The 16,369-nt window shown below is 49.6% G+C and overlaps 4 protein-coding genes across 4 annotated transcripts; 1 reads left to right on the forward strand and 3 right to left on the reverse strand.

Moving 5' to 3' along the window:
* Window positions 1–1,883: 1,883 nt before the first annotated feature.
* Window positions 1,884–5,847, forward strand: N7495_008830 (putative nuclear migration protein; the record flags this gene model as incomplete). Its single annotated transcript, XM_057211481.1, has 2 exons — window positions 1,884–4,932; window positions 4,988–5,847. The coding sequence occupies 2 exons, from the start codon at window positions 1,884–1,886 to the stop codon at window positions 5,845–5,847; spliced, it is 3,909 nt and encodes a 1,302-aa protein (XP_057061024.1).
* Window positions 5,848–6,414: 567 nt separating this feature from the next.
* On the reverse strand, window positions 6,415–6,778 carry N7495_008831 (cytochrome b5-like heme/steroid binding domain-containing protein; the record flags this gene model as incomplete). The annotated part of the gene is made up of 2 exons (XM_057211482.1): window positions 6,415–6,492; window positions 6,602–6,778. 2 exons carry the CDS (start codon window positions 6,776–6,778, stop codon window positions 6,415–6,417), a joined length of 255 nt encoding a protein of 84 aa, XP_057061025.1.
* A 259-nt stretch (window positions 6,779–7,037) lies between these two features.
* N7495_008832 (putative mRNA splicing factor RNA helicase (Cdc28)) lies at window positions 7,038–10,400 on the reverse strand (the record flags this gene model as incomplete). The annotated part of the gene is made up of 1 exon (XM_057211483.1): window positions 7,038–10,400. One exon carries the CDS (start codon window positions 10,398–10,400, stop codon window positions 7,038–7,040), a length of 3,363 nt encoding a protein of 1,120 aa, XP_057061026.1.
* Window positions 10,401–12,327: 1,927 nt separating this feature from the next.
* On the reverse strand, window positions 12,328–15,483 carry N7495_008833 (tyrosine protein kinase SWE1; the record flags this gene model as incomplete). The annotated part of the gene is made up of 1 exon (XM_057211484.1): window positions 12,328–15,483. The coding sequence occupies one exon, from the start codon at window positions 15,481–15,483 to the stop codon at window positions 12,328–12,330; it is 3,156 nt and encodes a 1,051-aa protein (XP_057061027.1).
* Between the last annotated feature and the right edge of the window lie 886 nt (window positions 15,484–16,369).

Raw genomic sequence — 16,369 nt, forward strand, 5'->3', positions numbered from 1 at the left:
CTGCATATTGTGCATATTTAGGTACATCGGCTAGAAATGCAGAACCCACTTGGGCACTGTCAATGTATTCGTATTCCGTAGTATTGCCGAGAATAATATCGAGTAATATATGATCTTCATTCGATTGGAATGTGATGAATTACTAGTGGAATGGCCAATTAGGTTAATTCAGTCCTTTCCATTTCTCTATTTTTTTTTCCTTCCTCAACAACGTCATCTCATCTCTCTTGATCCCCCTTTCAACTTCAAGTGTTCTCCACTTCTCAAGAATGAGTCGCATTAGTGCCTGTCAGATAATAGCCCAGATTAAAACTGAATTCCAGACCTGTCCCGCCTGTCAACGGCCCGCGTTCACCTCTCACAGTGGGTCTGAATCGATTGAGTTCGTTTCGAGATTGAATCTCATCTCTCTCATTATGAAGAAGGAGATACGATTTAGATGATCCTTTCCAACCTTGATTGGCTGACTTTGTACTTGTTCAGGTACAAAGTTCAACAACACGAGATTTTACACACAAAGAGGTTAGACTTTTCACTAGACCCTTACTAGGGCAATGCTACGAGCTGCCACATCAACAAAGGAACCACGGTTCTCACTCGGAAAAGGCCGCCGTTGAAAGCTTCGGTGGAGACACTCGGATTGACCTAAATACCCGAAGCTCCGGACCCCCTATTTTGCTTATGCACTCCATCTTTCCGCCATTTCGTCCAATTTCCTACTCGAATATATACATGGCTGTTGCAGGACCTTGAGCTCTTGGACTTTTGGATCTCAAAATTGGGTGGCGTTTGTGATGCAGCATGAAACCAGCAACACGGGCCATAGGCTTATTCAAGTCTATCCAACGAAATTGGACGTCGATCATTACTTGAGCAAATCTCACGCTAGGACGAACAGGACCAACGGTACGCAGCTATTCCTAAACACGCTAAGTCAACCTTCGTCATGTCCACTGTCCCTCTTCTTACTAGCCGCGAAAAAAAGGGGCAAACCAGTTCCTTGTTCAAAACGAGTAAACGCTAGGACTGATACGTTCTTGTGGAGCTCACAGGATTCAACTTCCCCAGGCTAATGAGTCTAGGGGAGTCTAGGGAGATTCCTTTCTTACTCAAGGACTCATCCAAGCTCCATTTCTCTCTTCCATCGAATTCCTCGCCTTCCAGAACTTCAAGGCGTTCTGACTGCATCCTACATCCCTGGTTATCGGCACATCAGACCCAAAATCTTGCTGCTGCTTTTGGGATGTTTCGGATTCTGTACATGCATGCATGTCTAGTGTCTTTACAGGTGGGTTCTAGCCTTTCCCACCCCTATCGAACGCCCCCCTGCCCTGCGTTCTCCGCACTTGCTTCTTCCTACCTCACAATGGCACGATTCCGACTATGGGCAAGGCTGATCTAACTATAACTCAAGCTAGCGGGTTAACTAGGTTGTGTCTGATCATTTCCTCCTTTGTAAAAATGTCCGTCGTGTTCAGTGGTCCACACATTAGCAAAAGTATCCGCATGGTCGAGAGCGATCGGTTTTGAAAGTGCATTAATTACTACTTTGCACATCGCCAGGGGTTTTGATTTGATCTTCCTCTTCTCCACATCCCCGTAAGTAAGTAAATTCAATTAAAACATTTCAGACTCCCTCGCGCCGTGCGATCCGCATTTGTAAATCAAAAAGTGGCTGACCGTTGCAGTTGCACAGCATTTCTACCTCTTTCCCCCCCTCCTTTTGATCTATACTAGAATAGCCATCTGAAAGATATCACGATTCCTTATAACATCGACACAAATGATTGAATGACTGAATTACGGTAAAACTTTGATGGGACCCTGCCGTGTAGTGCTCTGGTTAGCACGGGGAAACCTACAGATCTCCAACACGAGCAGTGATGGCCACGGATTTGCAATCCCTGGTGATGGCCGAACCGTCTCCCGCCCTATCCAAAACTTCTAGCTCGAAGGCGAGATCAAGATCTCGCCCAGCACGGCGCCGCCGAGACTCCTCCCCCTCTACAACTGGTCTACCAACTCCCGCCTTCTCTCCAGACGGACCAAGTGATATTGATCTGGATGACGACATCATCGAAGGGAATACTCTCTCCCCGTTTGATGCTCGACGAATTACCCCCACCCTCCATGCATCGCTCGTCTCGGAAATCCTTTCCCTTCGTCGCGATATCGAAGATAGGGACAAGACGATTGATTCATTAGAGCTAAGCCTCGATGAATCTCGGAATGAAAATGAGGCGCTCAGCGAGGACCTGTCTCAATCCACTCGCGAGGCGCGGTCTTTGACAAATCAGCTGCGGCTATTAGAGGGTGGTTCGTCGTCTGCAATAACAGAGCTTGCTCGTGAGCGGGACGAAGCCGTTTCGAACATCACCGATGTCCGGAAGAGACTAGAATCTGCACAGAAGAAAGTGCGGAATCGCGAGGAGGAAATTGATCGAACTCAGATGCTGTGGGATGGTGATCGTGAGGCATGGGAAAACGAGCGACGCAATTGGGAGCGGAAAGTTCATGTGGTGGAAGGCCGCCTCAAGGCCGTGCTGAACCAAGTGGCCGCCGCTCAGGAAGCCAAATCGCTCAACTCACAGCATAGTGGTGAAAATAAAGACACCTACAAGTATAAGAGCAAAGGAAGTGATAGCGCCAGCATAGCTTCCAGCAGCCAGGATCGCCGACGTACAAGTATAACCAGTTTAACTTTGGATGATGGTGACACTGAAGCCAAATTCGATAATGTCCGATATTCGGTGATCAGCGTGGCAGCTGGCAAAGCTGACTCGGGCTTGAATCTGGCCCAAGAATTAGCATTCGACGAGGAAGAGGAAGAAGATGAGGAAGATGAATTTGACGATGAGGATACCCCCCTTTCACCAGAGATGCCGATGTCACCAGAGATGTCGATTTCACCAGAGAGGCCGATTTCACCAGAGATGCCGATTTCACCAGAGATGTCGATGTCCCCAGAGAGGCCGATTTCACCAGGGGCTCTTCCGGAGGAACGACCGATTTCTATGATTTCTCAAATATCATTTGCTCCTTCCTTGAAGGCCAGAAAAATCCTGGGTCTTTCTTTCGAGCAGATTGAGCCACCTATAGCAGACTTCTCCAAGCTAGCGCAGTCTTCTGTTGTATATCGAGATGCTGGAATTCAGTACTCCCCTCCCTCGTCACCCGAATTGCCAGCTGTGAGGGAAGTTATCAACCTCGGTAATCTGGACGAGATGCCCAAGATGATGGACAGTTCAACGCTCACTTTAGGCGTCCAGATGGTGTCCTCTTCTTGTCAGACTCTTGGTGGGCTTCCTATTCCCCCTTGGATACCAATCCATCATCCTGTGGAAGAGTTTGCAAAGCCCGTTCAAATGTCATCCGTCTCGACCCAAACCGAACCTATTCCGGTTCCAGAACCCGAAGAGGAGAGTGTCATGACACCTGTTGATATTCCAATGATTGCAATCCATCCACCAGGTTCGGAGCCGTCCTCACCCAGAACCAGTATCGTTCTTCCTCCACAAACGAAAAGCGTATCAGTTCAAGCCAATATCACAACGGTTGTGGAGGGCCGGTCAATTGCCATTCAGACCGAGGAGATTCACGTTGATCGACGCCCCGTCAAACTCCCCGCCAGCCTTCTTCCTTCTGCAATTCAAGATCTACCGTTCAACACGGAACCCAAGGTTGAGAATACCAACTTCCAGCCATACCCGTCATATCCTCAGCCTGTACCGCCGCCACGCTCGGCAAAGAGAGACCGTCAACGAACTCTAGCAAGAACAGTAACAGCGACTGTCGAGTCTCCACGCACTCAACCGAAGAATATACAGGTATACCCTGGCAATAATGATAATGGTCCACTCTCGGATAATATCAAGTCTGGAATCAGGCGACCACCTCGGTCTAGTAGTCTCTTTGCAGGATTCAGCGATGACGAGAGCCCCAAAGTTCAGGCGCAAGAGCGCGAAATCTTCACAGATGACGATCTCCTCAATCGACCTTTCGCATCGTATACCCTCCGTCGTGGCAAGATGGTGAACATCGAGTCGAATCTCAAGCCCAATTTCGATGAGATGCATCTTCCCGAAATTAACGAGCAGTCCGACACTGGTCATGTCTCGTCTAATGGGATCAGACGATCTCTCACAACTTCCCATAGCGACCGACAAGCTGGAATACGCAAGATGACCATGATATCCAGTGATGCACAAGAGATTCGTGTCCGGAGTCCAAGCGATCCCAGCATGAAAAGCAACAGTTCTGTCTCAACAAAGCCTCCATACCCAGTTCCGACCCGTCTCAGCTCGCGTAATATCCCACTCAGTGGTAGTGACGAGCCTCTGACTCCAACGCGCCCATCAATCCGAAATTTCACGGACCGAGGCGCTGTTACTCTGGTACGGAGACCGACTCTGCGTCGCGTGCAATCAGCAGCTGCAATGTCCCAGTCTGACATCCCCGAGCGTCCGGATACCCTCTCATCTCCAGGATCTTCGTTGTTGTTTGATAGTCCTCTTATCCTCCCACCCCATATCCCATCTGACGAGATCACTGCTCCTCGCGCCAACCTACCGAGACAGAAGTTACAGAAACGTCCATCTCAGCGTCGACCGTCCACTAATGTGGAGCGTGAGGAGCGTGAGCGGCAGGATTCGATGGGTGGCTTGCAGCCCACTAGCGTTGTTGACGCCATTGCTCAAACAATGGTGGGAGAGTGGATGTTCAAGTACGTCCGCCGCCGCAAGTCCTTCGGTATGGGTGAGTCGAAGGACAACTGGGAGGGTCGAAACCCAGATGAGGTGTCGGCCAGCATTACCAACAGTGGTGCGCGACACAAGCGATGGGTCTGGCTCGCGCCATATGAGGGCTCAATCATGTGGAGTAGCAAGCAACCCACCAGTGGACCTGCTTTGCTAGGGAAGAGTGGTCGGAAATGTAAGTTATACCTTTCTTCTGTGCTTAGTATTCCTACTCACATATCGATTTCTAGTTACTATCCAATCAGTCTTGGATGTCAAGGACGATAACCCGATGCCTAAAGGCTCCGGCTCTCCAGCCCCATTCAACCGTTCCATCCTAGTGCTCACGCCACAGCGTGCGCTCAAATTCACAGCCATGACGGTCGAACGACACTACGTCTGGTTGACGGCCCTATCCTTCCTCAGTCATTCGACCGTGGGTCTGCATGAATTAGCCTCAATCCCACCAGCTCCGCAGGAAGAAGCCAAAACACCCACACCACCAAGAGCTGCTCTCCGCCGCAACCCTATCCGCGACTCTATCCGTGTGGCTAAATATCGACCCAAACCTCTACCCGGAGGCCGGATGATCGCACACAAGCCCGTCCCCGAGCTACCAACTAAGGAGCGGGAAAGTCTTGACATGGCCGCAGTTGCACCACACGTCCCTCGCTTTTCAAATCACACCCGCAAGCGCAGTCACACCTCACCGCGCCCACCTCTCCGCACCCTCCGCAGCTTTTCCAGCCAAGGCACAGTGCTCTCCTCGAACAGCGGTACGACGGTGGGCTCTGATCCATACTTCTCCTCTGCAATTCCCCCAATTATACCAACCGGATACGGCAGTGCCCCTAGTAGCATCAGTCGCACCTCAGAAGCAAGCGCACGTACCTACAATACAACCGGTACTAGTCGCACCTTCGATATAGGCACTGTGCGCATGGAGGCCTTCATTGATCCCCATACTGACACGAGTCGGCCGCGTCCAAGGCCAAGACATAAACACAAGGCTTCTAGTCAGTGGAGTCAGCCTCGTTACGAGTATGACGCACCTTCTGTCGTTGACAGTGAAAATTCCTTTCGACCTGACGATCCATTCCGCGGCTTCTAAGCTCGGTGTTATCTTTGCCAGTAACTCTCTTCATTCCTTTCCTTCCACTCCTTCACTTCCTCTGTCCTATACTGCATAACCTGCCTTTTCGTTGCACTCTCTCTCTCTCTCTCTCTCTCTCTCTCTCTCTCTCTCTCTCTCTCTCTCTCTCTCTCTCTCTCTCTCTCTCTCTCTCTCTCTCTCTCACACACACACACACACACACATATATATCCTTTTTGTCATGTTTCACCATGTTGATACCATTGTGCGATAATATACCAAATTTGAACCAGCGAGAATCGGGGCGTTCTGGAAACGAAATATCGATTTGATTCGAAATACAAAATGAAATAAATACCTTGAAAGATAATAATAATGCCTGCTCGTACATGACAAAATTGAATGATGTAAATGTATTGGAAGTCGGAAACAAATCACCCTCAAGTCTTTGTCTTTCTCTAGCCGGCAGAAACGACTTTCTATCCGATGGCCTGATCAATAGAGCAGAGCAATAACAATAGCCATAGCCATAGCCATAGCAACAGTTTCCCGAAGTTGCCTTCAAGTGTTTCCCACTATTATAGATCACAACTTCGCAGCTTCCTTCACCTCTCCGATTTTCAACTTGGGCGAATACTTCGTCAAGACTGAGTCGTTGTGGTACTGCAGGATTAGAGTAGTTAGCACAGGTCCCATTAACCAAAACCAAGACCTTCCCCTTCATAGCTGATTGTAGCTCAAAGAAGGTGCGATAGATCAGTATTGTGAATACCTTCCAGAACTGCTTCGACGCATCCTTTCCTGCAACGCGCTTCAGAATTTTTGCGCCGCCGGGGTGTTCATCGATGAACTTGGTCACGTCATAGACGTTGTTATCGATTATTATGTATAGGCCGTTCTCGGCGTTGTTATGTGACGCAACGTCTGCTGGAGAGAAATTTTGCGACATTATTGATTTGATTTGGTCTTTATTCTGGAAAGGGAGAGGTAGATGTGTGTTGTTCTGGTTTGCTTGTTGATGTTGTAAAGTTGAAAATGCGGGGGGCCGAGGTTCATTAGTTGCCGCGGTCAGAAATATGAAATACATCATGTGTGATTGGACTAGAATTAATTCTTTTTTTTTTACTGATTCATCAGATTCATGATTCACGCTGTTAGTTATTTGATACAATGTTTATAGTAAACAGCCCATGTGCTAGCTCTTCTCATCACATTCGACTTTTCTCGCCGGCTGCTCCAGCTCCCTTCGTCTCTTTCCGATCTAACCCTAATGACTCCAGATCTTTCTTCTTATAATAGTGCGGCGCTACCTCGACTAGCCACTCCGCCTGTAATGGCATGTTACTGCGCATGTACTCTTTACTAGTAAGCACCAGCTCAAAGTAGATCACCCACCGTGGGTTCACCTCGAATAGCGTGCTAGTCGGATGCAAGTAGACAGACTGGCCGGTCTTAATGGTGCGGTAACTGTCACCACCACGCTGCAGTCGTGCTGCGTTCGGGAAGAACCCGGCTGTGATGGCTTTCTGGATCGGGATGTAGTTGTTGGCGCCGCAGGTACTGATTGAGACCTCGACGCGGTCGCAGAGCTTGGCTAGTTGGTCGCGGACATCGCGGGCTCGGGTTAGACTACGTTGTTGGAGGAAGTTCTCTTTCGACCAGACGACGCTGAAGTCTGCGTCTACCCATTGGTTCCATATGTTTAGGAGGGTAAGGTGGTCGCCGCCGTCTTTGACAGTGAAGCGGTTGCGGGCACTGTCAGCGTGGATCTTCTTGTCTTTTGGACGGAAGAATAGCGCGCTTGCTTCGCTCAGCATTGATACGATTGACAGAACTTCTTCTACACATCCATACTTGTCTGCTCCGAGGATTGCCTTTGCTAGCATTGGATCTGTGGGGAACTCGGCCATCTGTCGGCCGACCTTGGTCAGATCTCCGCGGTCGTTGAGGGCACCAAGTGCGTACAGTTGCTCCAAAGCTCGAATGATGGTCTCCGCGGGCGGTGGGTCCATAAAGTCAAAGTCAAGCAGTTGGTCAATACCCAGTGATTTTAACATTAGAATCACTCCGTTCAAGTTTGTGCGCTGGATCTCAGGAGTAGTGTTCTCCTCCAGCTCGTTATGGTACGCCCACTTCGTGTACAGCCGGAAACACTTACCGGGACCAACTCGCCCGGCACGTCCAGCTCTTTGGTTCGCCGAGGCCCGCGAGCAGGGAGTCACGACCAGGCTTTCCATACCAGTGCGCGGGTTGAACACGTTCTCTTTGACGAAGCCGGGGTCGATCACGTAGACAATACCGTCGATAGTCAGACTTGTCTCGGCGATGTTGGTCGCCAGAACCACCTTGCGCGCCTTGGGAGGAGTAGGCTCGAAGATTTTGCTCTGCAGTTCAGACGGCAAATTTGCATAAATAGGACAGATTATCATCTCGGGTATCTTACTCCCCAGTTTTTGGGCTGTTTCCGCTAGACTTTGCTCGCAGGCCTCAATCTCTTCTTGGCCGGTTAAGAACACCAGGATATCACCAGGACCTTGGGAAACGTGGATCTGGAAGACTGTGGTAATGGCAGCTGCTAGATAGTTGGCTTCAGGCTGAGAAGTGTAGTGTACGTCGACTGGGTATCGTCGACCAGGAATGTTAAATATGGGCGCATCGTCAAAATACTTCTGGAACTTCTGCGCGTCCATGGTCGCGGAGGAGATTAGTAGTTTGAGATCCGGGCGCGCCTTCGCGATATCCTTGAGAAGACCACAGGCAATGTCTGTCGGCACCGTCCGCTCGTGAGCTTCGTCAATCATCAGTGCCGAGTACTGGGCCAGGTCCGGCTCGGTCAGCAGCTCCCTGAGAAGCATGCCGTCCGTCATATACTTGAGAACCGTCTTGTCGCTCGTGTTGTCCTCGAACCGGATTGCATAACCAACCTCATTCCCGATCTTCACGCCCATTTCATCTGCTACACGGGCTGCGACACTCATGGCGGCGACTCGACGTGGTTGGGTGCAGCCGATCTTCAATCCACCCTTTGTGTATCCAGCCTCGTGGAGGTATTGCGGAATCTGCGTTGTCTTTCCCGATCCCGTTTCACCGACTATAATAAGAACCTGATGATCATGCACAGCCTGGATAATCTGTTCACGGAACTGGTAAATGGGCAGACTCCTGCGAGTCTCCTCCATTGACATAGCCTTCTTCTCGGCTGCATCAACTTGTTCCTTGAAGCGTCGTTGTTCTTGGGTCAACATCTTCTCCGTTCCCTCCAGCTTGGCATCCACCACAAAATTGATCTGTTGTGAATCATCGAAGACGTACTCATAATCGCCTTCGTCGACAAACTCGGCCTTCTTGATCTGTGCATTGGCTTTGGCAGTCTGCTCCAATTCCCACTCTTCATGCTCCGTAATGAATTTCTCCTGGCCCATTTCATCACGCTCAACATAGCGTTTATAGAGCGCGTCTTCTTTCTTCTTACGATCAATCTTTCCCTTCTCTGTAATATAATCTTCTGGTATCACGTAGCCATCCCGGTGGTCATCGATTCGAAGGCGCTCTTCGGCGAGACGAAGAACTTCGCGATTACGAGCAAATTCATCCTTTTCTCGACGGGTGAGATTCGGGTTCTCGCGCAGCTCGGTAGCCTCCTCCGCAACCTGTCGTCGTAATAGCGCCAGTCGCTCGGTTTCACGCTTCTTGAGGTATTCCTGACGAGAACGCAATCTAATGTCAGGCATGACAGCAGCCCGCGCATCTGCATCGTCAGCCAGTTGACGGCGTCGCGCAGCTTCCCCCGTATGGGTGCGGTCTTCCACGATCTTCTTAGATTTTCGGTCATCTTTATTGGCCAATCGCTTCGCAAATTCGTCTCTCTCGCGAAGGTCCTTCTGTCGATCAATCTCTAACTTGGTCTGTGGATCGAGATCGTCGCTGGGTGATGCAGCTCGTGGAGAAGCAGACCCATCTTCGAGTCTCGTGCGTTTCGAAGGCGGCTCGACAAATTCGTCTTGGTTGGCATCGGAATGATTCTCTTCTTCCAAGAATTCCTCGTCACCCCATCTTTCATCAAAGTCCTGGGTTCCCTTCCTTCTTAGCTTTTTCGACTTATGACGATCTCGCGTCTCTGTGTCACGACTTCGGTCTCGTTTGCGGTTTTCATCTCTCTCTGAGCGAGTGCGAGTTTCGTCGCGCTTGCTCCGTACTCGGTCCCGATCACCATCTCTCTCGCGTTCTCGGCGTCTCCTTCTTTCGCGCTCTGCTTCGACGTTCAGGGGCTCTAGTGCTGATGCGGAATCGGGCTGCTCTTCCATCTCTACCATGCGGTATTTCTTTGTTGTGGAGGAAGTCGCATTAGATTTGGTAGCACTGGGCTGTGAAGGGCCCACGCGGGAAAAAAGTTGGCGGGAGAATGCGCCAATTTCATCTGGGCTGCCATCGAGGAAGGATAGGAGTTTGTCTTTTAGGGAGGCGGCAGATTTGGCTGAGCTGGCTTCTGCAAGGACGAAGTCAACGGCGATGGAGTCGGATGCACCCGTTAGGCGAATGAGGGAGTCTGATACAAAAGTGTTGTTGTCCATGTTGAGGGCGGTTGAGAGGGATCCCAATTCTTGGTGTTAGATGGTGAGAAGTTAGGTATCACGTCGCATTGGTCGCGGTGGATTGTAGTGGACACAGGGGTATATGGTTAAAATGAGAAGACGAAGAGGGAAGCTGGAGTTGCGATTGAGATTGGAAGCTTCGTAGTGCCAAGACCAGTGGCGCAAAAACCACTAATATAATATTGACTAATATTTCAAGACTCGAAATGACAACGAATATTTAAATAATTGATAACTTGAACAGAGAGATCAGTTGGTTTCTATTTTGCTGTTTCCTTTCAGTCCCTGTAAGTTACTAGAAATTGATACCTAGGTATCTAGGTATCATAAATGCAATGTGAATGTGTACTGAGTATTTTGGTGTCGACAACTTTAAGAGAACGTTCCAAGTTTATATTCTCCGGAGCTGATGGTTATGATGGTAACCTTAGAAATTAGAACGGACATCTAGATATTTGGAGGTATATATTCGCCAATGATCTATGTAAACATTGTATAAGCCACGGATCTCAACATCTGTTTGTCCTGGAGGACATCCTTAGCTATCTCTCTATATTCATTGTTCATACCTCTACCTCTACGTACACACTAAACTTAGAAGCATCCACCCATAATAAAAGCCCTTTATGATGGAGTTCCCATTTATCTGACTTGGTAGTGTAAAAATAATATAGGTCACGTTCATAGTGACCGCCCGGCAGAATAAACAACAGGCACAATTTGGACATGGATGCATGTTTGTATAACACTCTTTGTAACGAAATACAATTATACAGGCCCAGTGGCCTAGTGGTAAGATGTCTGACTTCTAATCAGAAGATTGGGTATTCAAGTTCCTCCTGGGTCTTCTACTTTGTGATTTCTTTTTTTGGGGGGTTTTTGTCATGTATGCAGAAAATATATATATATATCCATGGATATCAATGTAAAATTAACTGCTTGGGTAGTACTTCGAAGGTTGTATGGGCATCTCGACATCAAAATTGCTGAGGGTACCAGGATATTACCCTTAAGGCGCTAAAGTCTATATATACATGGATTCTAAGGTTTACGTAGGCAGAAAAGTAAAAACTGTTCATATCATATCATTCGTACTCAGTTCTATTCACAAAAAGAATTCAACTGGCCATTCAAACACAAAACGTGAGCAGATCTCGCTAACAGACCATACCAGCTATCATTTTATCATCAGATGTCGCACGGGGACAGAAAAACAACAGGAAACAGTAAAAAACGAGTCAGACGGTGTCGGAACTCCCAATAACAGTCAACAATCCCATGATGCAAAAGCAAAGGCGTTGTCAAATTGCCGCTCGGGCCGTCAAAAAACATGACAAAAAGAATCCATAAAACTCCATGGAAGATCTGGTCCAATAGATACAATACAAGGGACCCGTTAGCTTGGTCTGTTGTTGTGGCCGCATTCAGTCGTAAGGGATATTGGTGGGTACATTCATGGTATCGATAACGCTAGAAAAGGAGTACAAAGGAAGGAATCGAAAGAAAAAGGGACGAAGAAGCAAGAAACGAGAGAAGAACGCCACGCTGAGCACCAGGGCTCTTGACTCTTATCATACTTCATTGGGTCATGGCAAGAGATAAATAACCAGTTCGGGCACCAATGGTGCCATTTCAAGGCCTGAGGGGGATGGTCGAGAAACACAGAATGGCTCGATTTGAAGGTTAGACGAACTTCGTCGGAAAGAAAACAAAGTAAGAGTAGTCGTAATCGGAAACGTGACATGAGATAGTTAGGCGTAATGATATCGTCGAATTGTGCCGACGCTGGGAATCAGATGACAAAGGAAAATTTGACCATAAAAGTGGAAAAAAAGCAAGGAACACCTTCCATATGCACATAAGGTCGAAAAAAGGGGAACATAGATTACAATATTGATAACATCGATCAAACATCGATCATTTCGGCATCCTCTGCCAAGATCTCATCGGCAGGGCCCCAGTTGCCCTCAAACACAGTAGCACCGGCACGGCGGCGACGGTTGACAAATTGTACTCCATAAGTTGCCAAGATCTGATCAGCCGTGGGTCGATCAGACGGCTCTGGGGAGATCATCCAGCGGACAATGTTATCTAATGCCTGGTCATGGTGAGAATCGACCATGAAGTCTGGTGGATCTAGTAGTTCACCAGTGCGAGCTAGACGAGTTGACTCTTGATGATTCGTCTGGCGACTGTGCATGAAATCGTCGCCAAAGTCGTCATCACCCAGGTCGGATGCGCAGAGCTCCTCAAAGGAAGAGCTGCCTCCTCCTTCGACGACGGGGTTTCCAGATGCATCGCGGAAAACACTGGTCTCTGAGCTCCAGGTCAGACTGGGAACGTCGCTCATATCACCATTGCGAAGCTTCTGCCAAGATACTCCATTATCGGGTAACTCGACATTACCAGCGATTTCGAAGATAATCAAACCCAAGGAGAAGATATCGGCCGGCTTATCAAATTGGCCCATGAGAATCTCCGGTCCAATATATTCACGATCACCCTCACCGTCAATGCCACTCGCCGCTGGCCAGCGAGTGGCCATGCCGAAGTCTCCAATCTTGAGAACACCCTCAAATGTGACTAGGATATTGGCGGGCTTAAGGTCAAGGTGGATAAAGCCTGCATCATGGACGTGCTTCAGCCCCAAGGACAGTTCCAAAAGAATCTTCCAGATTCGGAAGTCATCTAATCGAGCCTTGAGGCCAGCCTGGGCCAGAAAGACATCCAGGCTACCCTCCTCACAGAACTCTGTTTGAATGTAGAGATGAGCGTTATCTTCCCAGCTATCAGCGAAGGAGACAACGTGCTCTGTGTTGACTAGGGTTTTCAGAATTTCCACTTCACGAATCCGACGTTCACGGTCCTTGATGCCCAAATAGGCCTGCTTGCTTTTCTTGACGGCCCAAACCTGATGTGTCAAAGTAGTGGGTGATCTAGGTTCACTAGATGGGAGAGGGAAGACGGAAGAGACTGGAGCATTGTGAGGCTGTGAAACTCGGTAGACCTTGGAGAACTCTCCAGTTCCAATAAGCTCAGCCCTATCAAAGCGGGTTGAGATACTCGAGTCAACATCGGGAGTGTGGAAACCGCTGAGCTGGAGGCTCTGGCCGTGGTTTGACAGGAGTGATTCACGGGGCCCGGTTGGAGTCGCAGGCATGGCATAGTGGCTATGATCAGGCTGGAATAGCGATTCGCTAGGGACTGAGATTGACAAGCTGCTTGGATCCGGGAAGAGATTGTCTCGCGGAGTGCGAGGTGAGGCCTGAAGGAACCTATCATGAATCGGAGTCTGGTTACCAGAAGACCGTGTTTCTGACAGGCGTTCCAAAGAGGCGATCTGGGAAGTAGTGGGAGGATAAGTGCGAGAAGGGAGGAAGCTTTGTTTGGTAGGAGTAGGGGGGAAGTCAGAATCGGTCATGGACTGACTGTCGCGTGAAGATGGTGACTGGGAAGGGAACAGGTCATCACCATCGACACTAGCATAGCTGCCGCGACGGGATGGCTCCTGTCGAGGGAATGTGCCAAAGATTCCCATGCCTCGAGCGAAACCTTGCTTCGGACGCACAGTGGAAGCGGGAGGGTTGAAGGGTGAGCCAGACCCGGCGGGTTTGTCGAAAGTAGCATTCAAGCTGGCTGCAAACAGATTGATGGGTCGCTTGCAGGGGGTATCGGGCATATTCTTGCTGAAGCCCAAAGGTTCCTCCGCGTTGCGATTCTTCTTGGAGATTAGTCCAGTTGACATAAAGGCTGCAGGCAGCGGCTTGACCAGCTTGAAGTTATCCGGGGTTGCGAATGAGTCTGAAGAGTTCGACTCTTCACGGGTCACCCGGCGCACTGGCGCAGGGCGCGATGCGCCAGCGGGAAGAGATTTAGAGAAGTTGAATGCCGGCCGCCGCGACTCCATTACTTTATGAGTGGGTTCATGAGTAGGGGAGTCATCCAAACTTGATCCAGAGGAAGATTGGGTGATGGTGCGAGAAAGAGGGTGAGCAGCATGTCGCGTGGGCTGGGCGTTGGCGTTCGCGGGCTGGGAGAAGAGAGGACCGGAAGGGGTAGGGCGCTGAGAGAAGAGATTGTTGTCTTGACTGGTCTGGAACAGGCCACTGTCAAAGGAAATGCGTGGGCGCACAGGCAACGGAGTACTCGGCAAAGCTTCAGCATCACCAGTAGGCTTGGAACGTCCAAAGAGAGGGCGTTCGCTCTGGCGTTGTTGCAGAGTGGACCGGCGGAGAGAGGACGAACGCTTGGGAATGGTGTTGAATCCAGTGAATGGCTGAATCGGAGTAAAGCTAGAAGGTGCCTCATTTGATGTTGGGCTGGAAGGTGCGCTCTCGGAGTCGTTGTCAAAGATGCTGAAGTCAGAGGTGAAGATGGGAGTGTGGTTGCTGCGTCGCTTCGCAGTGGGACTGCCTCGGGAGGCTTGATCGAGATTCATGATCCCGTCACTTCGCTTCAACGGGCTGACAGTCGCAAATGATCCAAAGTTACCACCGCTTCTGCGCTTTTCAATGCGTGTTAGGCCCGAGCGAGGCGCAAAAGTAGATTCCTGAGTAGATGACGCGTTCACAGCACAAGGACTATCTGGAGTTGTGCTCAGGGTTGGACCAGCCAAGTCATCGAGCGTTAGCTCATTCTCTTCTCCAGTAGACATGTTAATGGGTGGTGTGGGGGTCGCGTTTCCGCCGTCTGTTGACACGTTCAACACGCGCTTAACTGGGCTACGGGGAGAAGTCCGTCGACGCATTACCGGTCGGGTAATTTTTGCAGTAGGAGAATAAGAGAGAGGGGATGGTTGAACGGTAGATGGAAAAAGGACAAAATTATTTTGAGATGATCGCCGCGAAGGCGACAGAGGTGAGCAAACGTATGGGGCGGTAGTTTTGGATGGGGAAACAGAGCGGGTGTGAAGGAAAAAGTTCGAACTTTTAGATGGAGAACGCGATAGAGAGCGTCTGAGTTGGCGGATAGCAGAACTGGCATCCACTTGATGGATCCCAGCGTGCGTTGAGAGATGGAGCGTACCACCGGAGTCCCGGTGTGGTGAGAAGGTCGCAACCATGATATGATCGGGTAATGTTTCCCAGAATCAAGAGCCAATGAGCTTGTATATGGCGATTGCAACAAGCTCCTACTCTCTGATGAGTTGCTCAAGTTCCGAGATCTCCTTTAGAATTTGACGTGGCTGGAAGTTTGGAAATATTCAAGAGTAAATGTTGGTAAGATGCCCTTCAACGCTTTGCGTGGGGCTCGTGACGCGACAACAAAGCGGGCCCTTTCAAAAAGCCACAGGGGTGAGTCAAGGCGTGAATAGAGAAGATGTATCACCTGGTCTGGCACGCAGGCTGGAATGCTAGGTGCAGTGGCGAAAGAACAAGAAGACTTGTGAGATACGGAAAAAGAGAAAAGTGCCAATCATCCACTCATAGCTAGGCTGTAGATGTTCCGTTGAAGTCGAATTCTTGGTGTTTGAAACAGTTCGCGACCACGCGAGTGGCTCCAAACAAGGCGCGCGCGTAGTGTTTTGGGTGGACCAGGGTTGGTTGTTTCGAGAAGGGACGCGCCGGAATGTTTCAGACTTCGATAAAGCGTCGCGTCAATGACGATAGATACTGGAATTGAAGGGCGAAGCAGAAACTTTCTTTAATACAGATTGTTTCAAGCAAGAACGGAGGCGTAAGGGGTAGATCCCCCTCTCTCTTTAAAGAATCTTTGCGCGGAGTATCAGGGACCCACACGGGGATAGTTAGGATATGAGCTGGAAAAATGTGCGTCGGAGAATGCTGCGAATATTCCCGGAATGGAAGTAGGAAAAAGGGAGCGAATGGGTTGGAATGTCGAGAATGACCGAGGGGTTGGGGGGAGGGGGGAAATTGAGAGAGTGCAAGGACCTTTCTGAAGGTTGGTCTGGTTTCCTTGAGAACGCGCCTTGTCGCGTTGTTGATCTT

Source organism: Penicillium taxi, assembly GCF_028828555.1.
Source record: "Penicillium taxi strain IBT 34144 chromosome Unknown utg000005l_segment0_segment0, whole genome shotgun sequence".
NCBI lineage: Eukaryota > Fungi > Ascomycota > Eurotiomycetes > Eurotiales > Aspergillaceae > Penicillium > Penicillium taxi.